This window comes from Pelecanus crispus, chromosome 3 (assembly GCF_030463565.1).
Source record: "Pelecanus crispus isolate bPelCri1 chromosome 3, bPelCri1.pri, whole genome shotgun sequence".
NCBI lineage: Eukaryota > Metazoa > Chordata > Aves > Pelecaniformes > Pelecanidae > Pelecanus > Pelecanus crispus.
Window position 1 is genome coordinate 23,575,497 of NC_134645.1, and position 15,549 is coordinate 23,591,045.

Below are 15,549 nucleotides of genomic sequence, written 5' to 3' on the forward strand. Positions count from 1 at the left end.
CGAGGGCCAGCTTGGCAGCAGTTTTGGGAGAGCAGACTGGTAGACAGAATTTGGGAATTCATGGACCAAGATCTGCACTGACTGGAACTACTCCCTCTTTATCCATCGTGACCCAGAATTGTAGAAAGGAACGTTATTAACCCTGTACTCAAGCACTGGAGATAGATACAGTCGATAAAAGTAAAGTTGTGGCCTGCTAGTCAAACCCGGCTCAGTGCCTGTGTCATCTTCCTCCCTCTGCTCAGGGGGTCAGTCTAAATGTGGCATGGTGGGTGCTGACGTTACAAAACAGAAAAGCGTAACTGAGTAGTATTGCCATGACTAAAGACTTTTCTATTTACAGTAGTTTATCTGAATCACCCTTTGCATGATCTGAAAGGATATAGAGCTTTACAATAGAGCGTACTAAGGCCTGTATCCAGTAACGTTTTTGAAATTTGCATAGGCTCCCTGTGAGTATCTAGCAGAAAGTGTTGTTTTGATGTAAAATTCACATGAGCTGGAAATGACTTCTCTCTGGGTGCCAGAACGGGAGGAAGTTCCTCACACTGAAGTGGTGGCTCTTCAGCTGGAGCCTTCTCCCCGCGAGAGGAGCGGCATGCCGGGGAAGGGCCTCTCCTTGGGGCTGCATCAGCGGCTTTTGCTCTTGCAGCCAGAATGGGCCCTACCGCCACGATGGGCAGCGCTCAATCACCTTGCTGCAGAGATGGGGGTCGAGGGGTTTATTTACTCACCCATGTCTTTAGCTGCCAGTAATAATAATTTTGTGCAGGAGGGTCTCCCAAAGACCATATGATTGTTCTTAAAACAGTCTGAGGCACTAGCAGAATGGGTGAATATTAACTGAACGTAGAAGTCAGCAGAAACTTAAATTCTAAGGTCCTGATTCCAGACTGTAGTTGGTAGTTGTTGAGTCAGGCTCTCGTGCATGAGAAGGATTTCATAGCGTCAAGGCTCTGAATAGGTAGGGCAGCACCGGAGTTCTTCCCTTGGCTGCCTGTAGACAGCACTTTCCAGTTACACCTCCCTACCAGTACTACTATAAAACAATAAGTACTCTAGAAATAAAGGACTGGCAGATGTCTTTATTACAAATCAAGAAGTGCAGTAAGGTCACATATCCTCCTCAGGTTAAAGGAAATCAATGGCAAAGCAGTGAGCAGAACTCAGCTCCCCAGTCTGCAACGACGACGTTGCCTCCAGCAAACACCACTGTTGTTCTTGCACTCCCTGGGAGCAAGATGCTCATGGAAAAGCTATCTTTAAAAACAAAAGAAGGAACAGTACAAGGCTGAGTTTTCGTTTGTGTGGGAATTTTGCTTTGTTTTTTGAAGTTCCACGCCCCTGGAATCACCTTTAGTAAAGAAACAAAGCATAAACAGCTCCTATACCAACAGGGTATAGTTTGGAACATAGAGGGAGTGTGAAATGAGACACACAGTGTGCATGTATTTAGTAGAATATCCTGTGTTATCAAAGTGGCGGGTTTGTTTGCTTCATTGGATGTTTAGAACCAGCTGTCGCTGTTTGCAGCTAGCTGCATTTAGGTTTTTTCTGATCCCCAGGAGATGGTCCTGCAGCTCCTCAAATCCCTTTTGCAAGGAAACGTTAGCAGAGTAACAGGACTCCATGAAATAGGGGTGTTCACAGTGTTTGTTACGTGATCATTGCAGTTTGATTTCAAAGAAGTTGGCTGGCAGATACACATCAGTAAATACTGGTTTTGACACAGATTTTGGCAATTTTGTTTCAGCTAGATTTTCCTAGCCTTTTATCAAGAAATTTGGGGGTGTTTACTAATGCAGTTATTTGAACAATCGTGATTAAGAATGTGAATATTCAGAGTGATTAGCTTAGCTGAGTTATGGCAGCTGTACAAGTTAAAACTACCACATGGAGCTGAAAGTAGAAAGATTCAGAAAATCACATGCCTTACCGTAAGCATAGAACTAATTCCATTAAAAACACAGCCCATATGAGAGAGACAACCTAAACACCTTGATCAGCTGAAGCTGTATTTCAATATGTTGAGCAAGAAATAGTTTACAAAAGCAAGTGCAAAGTTTAGATCCAGAACTAACCTTGACAAAAACAGGGTCGGTTCATGCTCCCTAAGCACATAGTGTTTACATGTGTAGGTTTTTGTCTAGAGTACTGTTGTTTAAAGACAAGAAGCTTCTAAGATATCCAAAAGGACTTCTAATTAAAGACTTTTCCATTTAAAGAGTGAAATGTGTTTAATGTAAAAACATAATTTCCAGCTTATTTTTCTCTATGTCCCTCGCTACAGGTCCCAAGCAGGCTCTTTAAATTTTGCATGGCAGGAGTGATAAACAGTTACTGGGGACATAACAAGCCATACCAGGTTTTGTGATTAAAGAAGTAAAGGTGCAGTTGCCCTGTCTGCAGCAGTGTTGTCCCAACTCGGGCACTTGTTTTTCCAGTGTAAGCAAAAAGCCCCTGCGTGTTCCTCCTGCTACCCGCCAGCTTGTTCCCTCTGTCTTGCAGCCCCTGATGAGGAGGACCTTTGGAGTGACAGGCTCTTCACGTCCTTCCCCAGGAATCCCTGTTACACTATTAAAGGATCTACTCTTACAGGCTGCTTAATTAACACTAAGCTTACTTGAAATAAATGTCGCGTTCTGTAATGAGTTTTGGGCATTGACTAGGTTGCGAAGAGCAGCGGACGGAAAGCAAAAGTTTTTGTCACTTTAGGTCCAGTTTGTCAGGGGGTTGGGATATTTGGATTTATAATCTGGGCTAGTGTGTGTGTTGCAGGAAGACGGTTCTTGAAGCAGCTACGGAGTGTGCAGCTAGCTTAGCTACAGATATCAGGATGCAGTCCTGCGGTCTTTGCCGATGTCACTTAATGGCAAAGCAAATTCACTGTCATGTCACGATAAGGTTTCTAAATTAGAAGTGCAAACCTTTAAAAGCGCTCATTTAAAGTGTGAAGATAAAACATATTGAATGCCCATCCTAGGAGTAATACTTTAGTCTAAGCCCAACCACCAGACCGAGCTCTGTCATCTGGGAGCTGCACCCGCCAGTGCAAACATCAAAGCTTCTACCGTGAACTCCAACTTCAGATGCTCTGCAATGCTTTTATCTTATTTTTCCCAGGTTACAGCAGCTTGACAAGCACTGCCAGGCCACTGCCCAGCAGTTAGTGGAGTTGCTCAACAAACAGAATCAGCTCTTCAAAGAGAAGCAGCTGCTTACAGAAGAGGTGCAGTTTCTGCGAATACAGGTATTGTGCCAAAAGAAAAGAAAGTCCGAGGGGAATATTCTGCAGCTTTAGCAGAGAAATCCGCCAGCAGTCTTATTTCAGCTGTTGGGTTTTGTTGCTGTTGCTGTTTTGAATAAGGCATTACTTTACCAAAAAAACCCATCCATGCAATTGGAAAGAGACTGGTAGCTGGACCTGAGTCCCACTTAGACCTAAACTAAATGAAGAAAGTGTTTCGCGGTGACAGTAAGACAGAAGTTATTCTTGATGACAGTTCCTAGCTTTCTCACCAGAAGATTTTGTGTTCCCTTTTCAGAGAAGAGGGAAATCCATTCTTTAGCAGTACTAACGTTTAAACAGTAGCTTGATGTTGATAGTTTTTTGATTTTTTTGCTGACAATTGTCAGACTTAAGTTCCCATACCACCTTGTGATTTCCCCCTGCCTCTTATTTTTAAAAGTCATTTACCTTTCCTGCTGTTCCATGACCACTCACCCAAGTGTGAGATGGAGAACATGATCTCAGTCTGCCTGAGCACTGATCGCTGCCCTGCATCTCTAGCAGGGCTGACTCTTGCTTCCAGTGGTCTCTAGGAAGCTGCGGCTTCTCGTGGGCCGCTGTTGCTTTGGGTTTTTTGGCCACTATTCTTCAGTCAGTCAGTGCTTTGGAAATGAGGGAGAGGACTGCGTGGTTCGGTTTTTTTCTTTGTCTTTCATATACTTGTTTCAGAAAAAGAAGAACTAACAAGAATGAGGTTTTCATGAGGGTGGTGAAGCACTAGAACAGGTTGCCCAGAGAGGTAGTGGAGGCCCCATCCCTGGCAACATTCAAGGTCAGGTTGGCTGGGGCTCTGAGCAACCTGATCTGGTTAAAGCTGTCCCTGCTCACTGCAGGGGGGTTGGGCTAGATGACCTCTAAAGGTCCCTTCCAACCCACAGCATTCTATGGTTCTATGATTCAGTAAAACTGTCAAATCCTTGTTTTGTGACAAAGTAAATGAACTATTTCAATGATAGCATGATGTTTTCTAACTTGCAAACTAGTGAGTTTGCCCAGGATAACTGGAGTTCTCTGAACAAGGTAACAAAATATGTTCAGTGTAGGTAATTTAGTCCAGTAGCACACCTAGCAGTAAAGAGGACATGAATCGTCTTAGAACGTTAAATTATTTAAATCATATTATTTTTCATAGGCTTTTTAGCTGTAGAATTTAATAAATGTTTAACCCAGGAGAATAAAATCCATACTTTGTCATGGCTTTAATCATGGCAGTGTGTTTGGTTTTATAGGATTTCCTGTTGTAGTAGACAAACCTGGTAGCTCAAGATAGTGTAAGTTTATCAGCATGTAGTAACTACTGGCAAATTTCAGGGCAACCATAGTGACCTGTCTCTAAGATAGTTGAAGAAGGTGGTTGTTCAGAAAAGAAAATTAAAATTTCTGCTTTAAGGGAAGCACTCTTGGTAATGTGAACAGACTTTACATGGTCCACAGGGATTTTATTATTGATAATCTGTTTTATCTGGAAGCGAGTGTGCTTTTATGAAGTTGGGCAGAAGTACAAAAATCATACAATAGAGGAAAAAAACATTCAGATATTATACTGCTGTGAAGACTTGACTGGCAAAAGCTTCCTTCTTTATGTTCATTACAAGTTAATTGTGCTCCAGAGGATACTTTTTAACTTGAGAACACTCAGAAGAGAAGAATGATATAAAAAAATTATTACAAAATGAGTCCTAAAAATCTATTTGCAGGTATTTAAAGTAACGGTGGTTCTCTGGGAATTGGAATTCAGCCCAAAAGAGCTGCCTGGAATATCAGACAATTGTTTTAAGAAAACTAAAGAACAGTTCACCATAAATGGGAGCTTTTAACTACAGAAAGATGTATGTAGTTAGTATAGAAATATATATTAAAAAAAATCAGTTGCAGAATCAGTGTTGATCAAAGGTGAAAGAGACATCATATTCCACATTTTACTGTATTTTTCAACAGTTCTCCCTTATAATAATTTTTTTTTTTTTTTTTTTTTTTTGCAAGGGAGAAGGGGTAGAAACCAATCATACCTAATCTTTTAAAAATGATGTAAAATACATTAACCTAAATGTGCTGTTGTATCTTGGAACATAAGCCACTAGTAACTGCCGTTGTGTATTTCAGGAAAAAAATGGGATGCAGATCTCAAACAGGACACAGATGGAAGCAAGTAAAAACCTGGATGGATAAAGAGAAATGAGCAGAAGTAGGTATTTTTTCTATATTCTATATACAGAGAGAGGGGAGGGAGAGGAAAGGAGGACTAAAACTATTTGCAGATGTGGGTTGAATTTGGCAAACACTTCAAGACAAAAGGGAGAAGGAAGTGTTTGAAACATTTTTGGGTTTGAAATTGTGTTTTGTTTTGAGTTTCTGTTTGGTTTTTTTAAGCACTTAAAAATTTAGGACGAGCGCTCCACAGCAAAGACAAGTTTACCTGAGAGAATTTAAAAAAAAAAAAAAAATTAAAGATTTAAATTGGAGGGAAAGGTGGGAACTTCTAGAAGAACTTAGATTTTACCATAGGTGCCTTTTGGTCTAGATACACTGGGTGTTTGTCTTTTGATTTGGAATTGGTTAGTTTTGTCACTTCCAGTAGTATTTTCCTTCTGAGGAAGCAGCATCCTTTCTATTTCTTAAGAAAAGGTGCAATTTGTTTTGTAATAAATCATAAAACTTAGTGTCACGTTGAAAGAAACATTATATAAGTAATTGTATTTGGAGCAGTGCTGCTGGAGTTACAGTACTGCTAGCTACATAGTTATAGCTGTTCCTATTGCCTTGTAAGAGTTACTTAACTTTAATTTAAAAGTCCCCGATTTTAAAATTGCGTCATTTATTTTAACCTAGCTGACCTAGAAGAAAAAAAAAAATCCACTGACAAACCTGTAACCTTCATAGGATTTATTTTCAAAACTCAGGTTACTTCCACTGCAATTTTTATTTCTAGTGTTAGCGTTTGCTGTAAGGGCAGGAGGTGGGGGGAAGTTTTCTTTAAATCCAGCTACATTCTGGTGTGTTGAGAGTCTGCTTTTCACGGAAAACTCATTTGACACTGTAAGGAAAATTCCGGGGTTTAAAAAGAATGAAAAAAAGTCAGCTTAAAAGACCTGATCCTGCTACATGCTGAATTCCCTTACAGGCAACATGAGTTAAAAGGCTTTTAGCATCCTTGTTGAAGGAGTAACCAAGACAAGTGCCACAATTTTTGAAAACATCTTTCTCATTCTCGGCAGTGAATTATATGCTTTTAAAATAATAATGTTACATCTCCTATTACTGAAAGAAGCTCAGTATTATTTCAGAATAACCGCCTGCCTACAACATGCTGAAGATGCTCGACACTGTCATTTTCATTTTCATAGAGCTAAAAAGGACCAGTTCGATAATGTGGCCTGACCTTACAGCATGGGCTCTGTGTCAGGCCATGATACTAAGATGTACTAGATGGCACTAATATTTAATAATGGTATACAGCATACATATTCAGGTCCACGTAAAGGTAGTCAAAAGTTTAATTATGGGATTTACACCTCTCATTTTGAAAGTTTTTGAAAGACTCAAGTTTTGAGTTTCTACCTTTGAAAGTCTCTCTTCGTTGCAACTCGCTCCAAGTCAGGAGGCTAAGAGATATTTAGCTCCCCTCCCATATAGGTACTAAATACAGGTGTACATAGTATAGCAAACAAACATCTCGCCTGAGATTACAGGAACGCTCAGCGCTGCCTACTCAGTAGGAGTATGTTTCTGAAAGCTGGGATGCTCCTCACTTGCAGGATCTGCCTTGGTGTCCATCAGTTTGACAGAAGTAAGTCCTTGTCCCGGTTGATAATCCCCTCGCGGACCCCGGCTGCGGGAAGGGGTTGCTGGCCAGCGAGAGCACAGACTGACGGGATTTGGACCTTGGGGATTGCCTCCAGCTAGGGCTGTCGTCGTACGCTGCTGCTCTGCCTTCCCCCGAAGATCTCCTCCTGCAGGCCAGCCCCTCCCTGGCAGGAGCCTGTGCTCTCCCTGTGCTCTCTGTATGGCCGAGCCACTAAAACGATCTCCTCCCTCGTTACAGATGTGTTTTTCACAGTGAGCGTGTCTGTGAACAGACTGCCTTTCTTCTAAACAGAAGTTAAAATATACTCCCCCGTGACTATATTCCCATCCTCGCCCCTCTAGTCGCTCAGTGGGACGTACTGTCAGAATTCCAGATGTTCCTGAGCAGTGGGTTTCTTTATTTTCTTACATCGGTGTGAATTTTCAGTGAGGTCCCAGCAGCGAATGCAGTGCTTGACATACTCCCAAGTCCCATTTGCTTTCTTTTACATTATATGTTACAGAAGGGGAGCTTTATGTCCAGAAAACAAGTAGCTTGTCCAGCTCTGATGTCAGAAGTGATTCAGGCTGACCCTTACGTGGCCCTCAACTGTTCTTCGGAGACCTGAAGACTGCTTAGGTTATTGGGGGGGAGGCTTTTTTTTTTTAAGTGTAGTCTAAATGCACCAAAATGGTGCCTCTGCCAGGTAACAGCCAGTGACATTCTGAGAGGAATGGGCTTAAGCTGCGCCAGGGGAGGTTTAGGTTGGAAATTAGGAAAAATTTCTTGACGGAAAGGGTGGTCAAGAATTGGAACAGGCTGCCCAGAGAGGTGGTGGAGTCACCATCCCTGGAAGTGTTCAAAAAACAGGTAGATGTGACACATGGGGACATGGTTTAGTCTAGTCTACCCTTGATTGGTTTAGTGTGGACTTGGTAGTGTAGGTTAATGGTTGGACTGGATGATCTTAAAGGTCTTTTCCAACCTAAACGATTCTATGATTCTATTCTATGATTCTATGATTCCACAGCCAGGGGTTGGTTGTTGGTTTTTTGTTTGGTTTGTTTTTTTAAGCAGGTGAAAGGAAGGTCTTCACTCCTCCTTGGATGGGGCGTTTAGTCAGAGATGATGGGAGTTATACTATGACAGCAGTGGATAGAGGTAGACCGCTGCCATGACACTTCAAGTGCTGCATCACCTAGTATTTAGCTCTTCAGATTTTGTGAATCGGCAGCTGTAGGAGGCCCAGACCTCCTGCGCAGTGTCTGGCCAGTGGGCAAAGCTGGGGAGCAGCTCAGGCACCAAGCTTGGCCCTCCCGAGAGCTCGACCTTGGGTTTTGCAGCCGTGCAAAGGAGGATTGAGGCACCCGCGTGCTTTCTAACCAGACAAGAAGCTAGTGGCTCCTCTCCCCTCCGTTATGGGTATAGTTAACAGCAGTTAAATCATTCACATGTGCATGGTTCTGCTCCTACAAAAACTTCCATCCCATACACCTAAGAGTACTCAACCACCTAGTCAAAAGAGATGCCGCTGAGGAGAGGGAGTGTTGGGAGGAACCTGAGCAATTTGTGCTGCCGAGGTCTGCTCACTGACTATCAAAGTACTCTTGGGAGGCAGAGAAACATTAAGACTGGGTCTTGACTGTGCTGCCCTTGACGATCCAGTGAGCAACTTGTTTGCCAATTACCTGGACATTAGGAGTGACAGATTTGCATCCATTTAGTCGGAGAACTGCACGTCTCAAATGACCACTTCAGCATCCAGGCTGTTGTATAGTGGGGTGCACTGAGACTCTGCCAGTATTGGCATTTTATTTTTAAAGCAGTTGAGGCCTGGGTGTAGTCAGGTGGAGAAATGCCTACTTCGTCAATCAAGCCGAGGTTCAGCATCTTGCAAAGCATTAACCCTGGGTAGCTGTGGTGACAAAAGACACGTAGGCACCCCGAGGCTTTGGGGTGGAGGTATTGGTACCTAACTGGTTTACGTGCATACAGGCAGGGCTAGTGAAAGGCTTTTTGTGGCCGTAAGTGACAAGAAAATGAAAATGACAGCTTTGGAGTTAGCGGCGTACGTGACGGTATGGCACTTCCAGGGTAGACACGTTTTGGAGTTTAGCGGTACAAAATGCTACTGCCTGAAAAGGGGTGCCTAAAAAGGAGGACTGCCTCGGGGTGCAGCTCGGCATGTTCACTTCAGTAGTCGGGGGGAGTGCAGTGGGCGAGCGTGCCAGGCTATCAACTGGGCCACCACGGGCAGCTGCGTGGCAGAGGAAGGGGCTGGCTGGGGATGCTGTAAGCCACCCGCAACAGCAAAAATTGCCAGGAGACTTCTTCAGGAGCTGAGTGGTTGGGGGGTGGGGGGGTGGTGGTTGCCTTTTTAATCCCTGCCCATAGCCAGAGGGTTACGGCAGCACGGCATAGGTTGCCCCTGGCTGTCACTAACCAGTCCCTGACACAGAATTCAAGCCCCAAGGCTTTCTGCGGCTGTAGCTCATTTTTCCTTGCACTGGTTGCAGACGCAACTGTAGCAGTTGGTGTTGGCGCATGTATTTGGGGGGAAAAAAGTACCACACTATTGTTTTTAATTAATTCTTTAATGAACTGCAGCTTTGTAAATTCACCTTTTTTTTTTAACTTGGCCCTAATTGCCTTATCAACTAAGGGGGGGAAAAAAGCAAAACCCTTTAGTCCTCTAACGCAAAACCAGCCAAAGTAGAAAGTTTATTTTTATTTCTGAGGTCATTCACATCTCTTGAATTCAAATTCTAGAACTCCAGTGGCTTAATTCTAGGTAGCTACCCCAGCTCCAATAGAGTTTGATGCCTCGCTCTTAATTTGGTCCTGAAGCGCTACCGAGGCAGCACAAACAGCTATGCACGAGCTTCAGCGCCGCGCGTCAGCCTCCCCACCAGAGGTTTCCTACCGGCACCCAGGCAGCAGCTTCCTGTTTTGCTGCAGCTGCCCACCCGTACACGCGCTGTACAATTCCCAGTAAACACTCGCTGGCACAAACCCGCCGCCTCCTTCCTGGAAAGGAGAAGGGGCAGGATCTTGGACGTGCCCCAAAACAAGAGCTCGGTTATTTACTGCTAAACGTGAACGACGGCTGAAGCTCATGGAGATCCTGTTTTTCAGAAATCAAATAGCTCTTGTTCGCGCCACCCGTGAGACTTCTGATCTTAGACAGAGGCGAGGACAGCGGGCTTTGAAACAGCGCTTGTTTACATCGCATTACCACAGTCTTAACCATTTCTGTACTTCTCTTCTAAGAACTCGCCCGCAGGCTGAAGTGCCACAAATGAGAAACACAAGCAACACGATACGGACTACTTACTTACACGCCCGTCTCCTTCTTTTATCTTTCAGGTCTGCTCTGCACCCAGCTGAAACTTGGGCTTGTCTGAGGCTCACCCAAAGACACCTCTGCAGAAAACAGGCACGCTCGCTGGCTAATGTCAACTGGTTTCTATTAGTCTTTAGCTACAGAGTCGTAAATATTTTGAAGCGTTACCAGCCTGCCACGCTTCCTAGGAAGACAGCTGAGACTTTTCTGAAAAGACTAGGCTTGCAAGCCAGTTTCAACAGCTATTACATCGTGTGGACTTAATTCATAATTTGTACAATTTTTTACGAAATGTTTTTATCTATTTTTATAATTGAACAGAGATGTCTTATTTACAGACTGAAATACCAATAAACTTCACTGGATTCTTATTTTCCTTGTTCTGTCCTTCGGAATTCAAGGGAAGGCGTGTGCCTGGGGAGGGGGGAGAAGGGCACTGTTGTTAAGTCCTGCACAAGCACACTGCGCTCCTGTTTATAAACCCATTACCAGAATCTACCTGGGAACCTTATTTTTACAAGGTATTTGTCACTTTTCATACAAAAGTGAGAGCCCTGACACCGACTTATCCATCATAGAAGCATAAGAATGATTGAGAAATATTCCATATAAGGTGGAAGAATTTCCATGGGGCAGGTTTCCCTTCAAAACATTCACTGGATAAAGCCTTGGAGAGAAAGGAAGCCTTAGTTAGTCCAGGTGAGCCTTTAGGGGAGGTGCCCGGCTCTCACCACCGAAGTGGTGATGCTGGACTTTTCCGCCAGCAAATACTGAGCAGCCTGAGAGATGAACTTGGCTTCAACTTATTGAACTCAAAACATTTTGGAGGACACATTCAGAGGGCTTTTGTCCTGGTTCACTGTGCACTTGTGTTTTTAAATGTTACTTTCCAAATACCAGGCTGTTTCAGAAATAATAGATCCCAATCTTTTGCTAACCAGTGTAGGATAAACTGAGTACGTACAAAAAAAAAGTTTCTACATCTGTTATCTGCGGTGTAGTTGTAGAATTGCACTGGGGGGGGGGGGGGGGAGAGCGCAAAGAACAGTTCTCCTTTAATAAAGCTACCTCTGCCAGCAAGAATACATAAAATGTAACAAAAAAAATGTAACAAAAACAACACATGCAATAAGTTCCCATTTGCTGTGGGACACAATTTTTCCTGCGCTTGTATTTTAAGAATTATTAGCGGTACAGCCCTAACATCAAAGTGGTGGTTTTTTTTTTTTTCCTCCTCTCTAGTTCAATTTCCTGCCATATTAAACTGCCAAACACATCGGATCACCTCCCTGACCTGCTCCACCACTATGACAATAAACGTGCTTAAAACAGCCTCAGCTCTTTAGGGACAAGAAAGCCTGATGAAGAGAAGTCCTCTCTAGCCAAACTCCGGGTTTTCCACAGTAATCAGGCTGACAAATTTTTAAGTGTCACTACTTTATAGATGGTTACACAGGTAAGAATAGCCATTTATAAATGTAGGAATATGCAAACTTTTTTTTTAAAATTTATTTTTAATTATTCCAGAGCATAAATCTGTGTTTAAATAGGACAAAGTGCCTAGAGGCTATGCGCGCAAAGGAACTCGGGGCCGGGTCCCAACACTTCGGCTTCACCGAGCTCCTGGAGCTGCCCGAGGCCCTGTGGACCCTCAACCTTTCCGGCCCCACCTCACCTACCAGGTGGCTGCGAGCAGAGCACCGCTGCCAGCCGCCCGCGTACCTGTCCCATTGCAACAAAGCATCCTGGGCTGCAAGGACATGCAGCTGGAAGGAGGTTTTTTCATATTCATCCCAGGCACAGGCTCAATACGCGACGTTGCTGGGAGGCTCGAAGGAATCAATTTCCCTGCAGCAGCTACTCGACCTTGTAGCAATTAACTAGGCATCAAACACGGGTAGCACCAGGTCTACCTGGCTCGTGCTTCCCGCCCCCGCTTCTACTTAGGCGCAAAATGCTTAGTTTTACAAAGTTCACAAGGGTCAGACCAGGCGATCGAATCCAGGAAATCCCATGTCCGCAGCCAGAGCGTGATCCCGCGATGCGGGATGCGGCCCGACCAGACAGTCCTGCCACGGCCGCAGCTGAGTCCCTGATCTCCTCATATCACCGAACTAATGGCTGGCTGGCTGGCTGATGCACTTTCCTATTACAAGGTGGGGGAGAAAAAATAAAAAAGGAAAAACCAGGAAAAAACCTGAGACCTGGATGAAGCACCTCGATTCCTGTCCGAGAGCTGCGCTAGATGACCGACTGCTTTAGGGACACTCAGCCCTCCTGCCCGGCTGGTTCCACGGGCCCCGGACCAGCTGGCGGGCTTCAAAGAGTCCCACTGAGGCACCCTGCAAATTCCACCTTCCCATTTTTTTCCTCTCCTTACCCTAAGACGTTATTACCTAGCTATGGGATGTGAGGCTATGAATTTCATTAGATGACAAATCACTTTTGAATCGTGGGGGTTCTGGCAGGAATGTAGCCCTGTGTATCCATTACTTGAAAAGTGTAACCCAAGTTTACTTTTACAAGCGACATACACCTCGCAGAGTTAACATGAACCGCCTGTATAGAAATAGCCTCGGTCCAAAGCACAGATACATCTTGCTTATTCATAAAAACGTCTTTTTTTTTTTGACAATACTGTAACTTAATAATTTACAAGCTGAAACTGATCACCCGGTATTTGAAATACGTCACAGCGAGTTACAGTTATCACTAGGACTTCACAGCAAATAAAACTTGTAACTAAACATGCACAGATCATTATATATACAGTGATAAAAAAATAACGATGTACATTTTCTTGTAAGAAGAAATTAAGTAAATTCTTTGTGCATTTCAGGATTGAAACATCTAACCTATATAAAATTACTTTAAAATATGAAGTAAATATTTAACCCAAAACTTGAGAAATCTTTTGTCATCTGCAATATAGCCTTCTCATTTCAGTTTTTCTTTCTGTGACACAGAACAACTTAGGACTTTTATCCTCTAAGAGATTTAATAGTAATGTGCAGATATAAAAAAATACGTCCTTTGTGGCAAGCTTGAACATATATATATATATATATATTTACAAACCTCCAGAACAAATTAGCATTAAAAAACACAGAAGTAGCAGATTGACATAGTGCTTTATTTAAGCTGTCTGTACGAAGGAAAATAATGTGCATCCCTATCATATACGTGTAAAAATACTAAGGATGTACAGTGTACAAAAACAGTTTCTTGTAGTTATTTCACATCCTTGTGGGTCATATACTTAAGGAAATCAACAGTTTAAGTATGACCAACAGTAATACGGTTTCTTGGGTTCATAGTCGTGTCTGCGTAGTATCCTTAACCATATGACTAGATCTTGCATGGATCTAATGAAAGAACTAGCAAGGTCAAGAAATGTCACAAACTCTAAAGCTACAGGGAGGTAATTCAATTACCAATTTAGAGGTTTTTATTTAAATAAATACTTTACATTTCATGCTTGCCTGTAATGCACTACCAGGAGCAAGATAAGGAAATTCTACTGTAGACAGTACAAACAGTAGCAGCAAAGTGTGTACATTGAGGTGTAATATATAGACCCTGCAGTTAGTAAGGAAAGACCTTACTTTTGTACTCTAGGAGAAGCACATGGCCCCTGCAAGAACAGTCAGCTTTAAGAAGCCGCAAGTAAAGATGGAAAAAAAAGGTGAAACAATACTGGAATAAACGTTCTGTAAGCAACAGGAATGTACTGGAAGATGGATTAGTGTGGAAAGTGAAGCTGTGTGCAAAACTGCCAAAACCCAAACAGAAATGACCTATTTCCTCCGAGATGGCTGCAGTACAAGAGGGCATACTGTATGGCATGGAAGTCAGTACAAGCTGGAGTCCAGGTCTGAAACATACTGTGCTCGAAAGGCTCGCCCAGGGAACCAGCCACCACCTCCTGTCCAAATCCACCCACAACTGCGAACAGCAAAAGGAGAGCTTCAGAAGTTTCTCTCGGCACCGCTCGCCCATCCGTCTTTCGTCTAACACCGGTAAGAGCGAGAATCCCCCAACCCGGGGCAGCACGGAGTGGCCGCTGACTCTCTCTGTAGCATAAACTTGATCAATGACGTTTTGGAAGGCAGACAATACAATGCAAAGTGAAGTCTTAAAAGGTTTCCAAATAATTCACGGACAGATATTTACTGCAAACCGCGTTCTAACTAGCTACGCGACGGTGAGCTAACCACAGGGTTTCTTCTGCACGCGAGGAACGGCTGGCCAGAGGCCCGGCGCCAGTTGGTCATGAGCTAGAGGTGCCCTGTGTCAAGAAACTTACTGCTACTACGAGCTGAAAACATAGGGGAAAAAAACACAGGCATGTAACACAGATTTTGCTTCACCATAGTTTTAGTCTGTAAGTAGGAGGCCTTTGCAGAGAACTAATTAATGCCCGTCTATTAAGTACTTGGTTATTTCAGTCACTCGCTCACCGTGTCAGCGTAGACACCTCTGCGCTGCCGGCGCAGAACCGACCTGCAACGCATTTGCTGCGCTCCTCTCTCTCCGTAGAGGGATAATCTCTACACGTGTTTAGTGTTACGAGGTGACAGAATGAGATCCTATGTAGTTAGAATAGACATCATGATATATTTCTGATTATCCATCCATTACTAAAGATAAAACACAAAACATGAAAAATTGTCTAAGTTAGTCTGCATCTTTAGCTGCCTTGCTAAAATGCCCATCTACCCCTTGACCGTCCCAGCACGGGCACTGCCAGCAGTGGGCTTCATGCCAGGGCACTCAACTTTCCACATCAAGAGGCTAAGGCATCTGCGTAGGAACATCTCTCCTTTCAGACTCATCTACTCATTCACACAACGCGATCAGTAATACTCTGCGCTATCACAGTCTTCGTGGGAGCTAACAAGATCCGAACGCAGAGACGCTTCAAATGATAATCCCATGGAGTCAGGGTTTTCGGACGTCGCTAGCAAGGGCACGTGCACGCTATGGCTGCACTGCGTAATGTCCCGACTCCTAGCACCAAAGGGTTTATTATTAAGATTATCATTGCTGAAGAACAAAGCTAAAGTTTATGCACACGTTCTGTTAGATACAGATCTTCGGAAATGGAAAGACATTTTCCTATCAGTGGAGTGT

General features: G+C 43.6%; 1 protein-coding gene across 1 annotated transcript in view; it reads left to right on the plus strand.

Annotated features, from left to right (window-relative positions):
- SDCCAG8 (SHH signaling and ciliogenesis regulator SDCCAG8) overlaps positions 1-5,468 on the plus strand; it is a 113,206-nt gene extending 107,738 nt beyond the window's left edge. Inside the window, exons 17-19 of the mRNA XM_075707547.1 lie at positions 3,124-3,255; positions 3,461-3,469; positions 5,393-5,468. Of these exons, the coding sequence (XP_075563662.1) occupies positions 3,124-3,255; positions 3,461-3,469; positions 5,393-5,468 (217 nt within the window). The remainder of the gene's footprint in view (positions 1-3,123; positions 3,256-3,460; positions 3,470-5,392) is intronic.
- Positions 5,469-15,549: the final 10,081 nt, after the last annotated feature.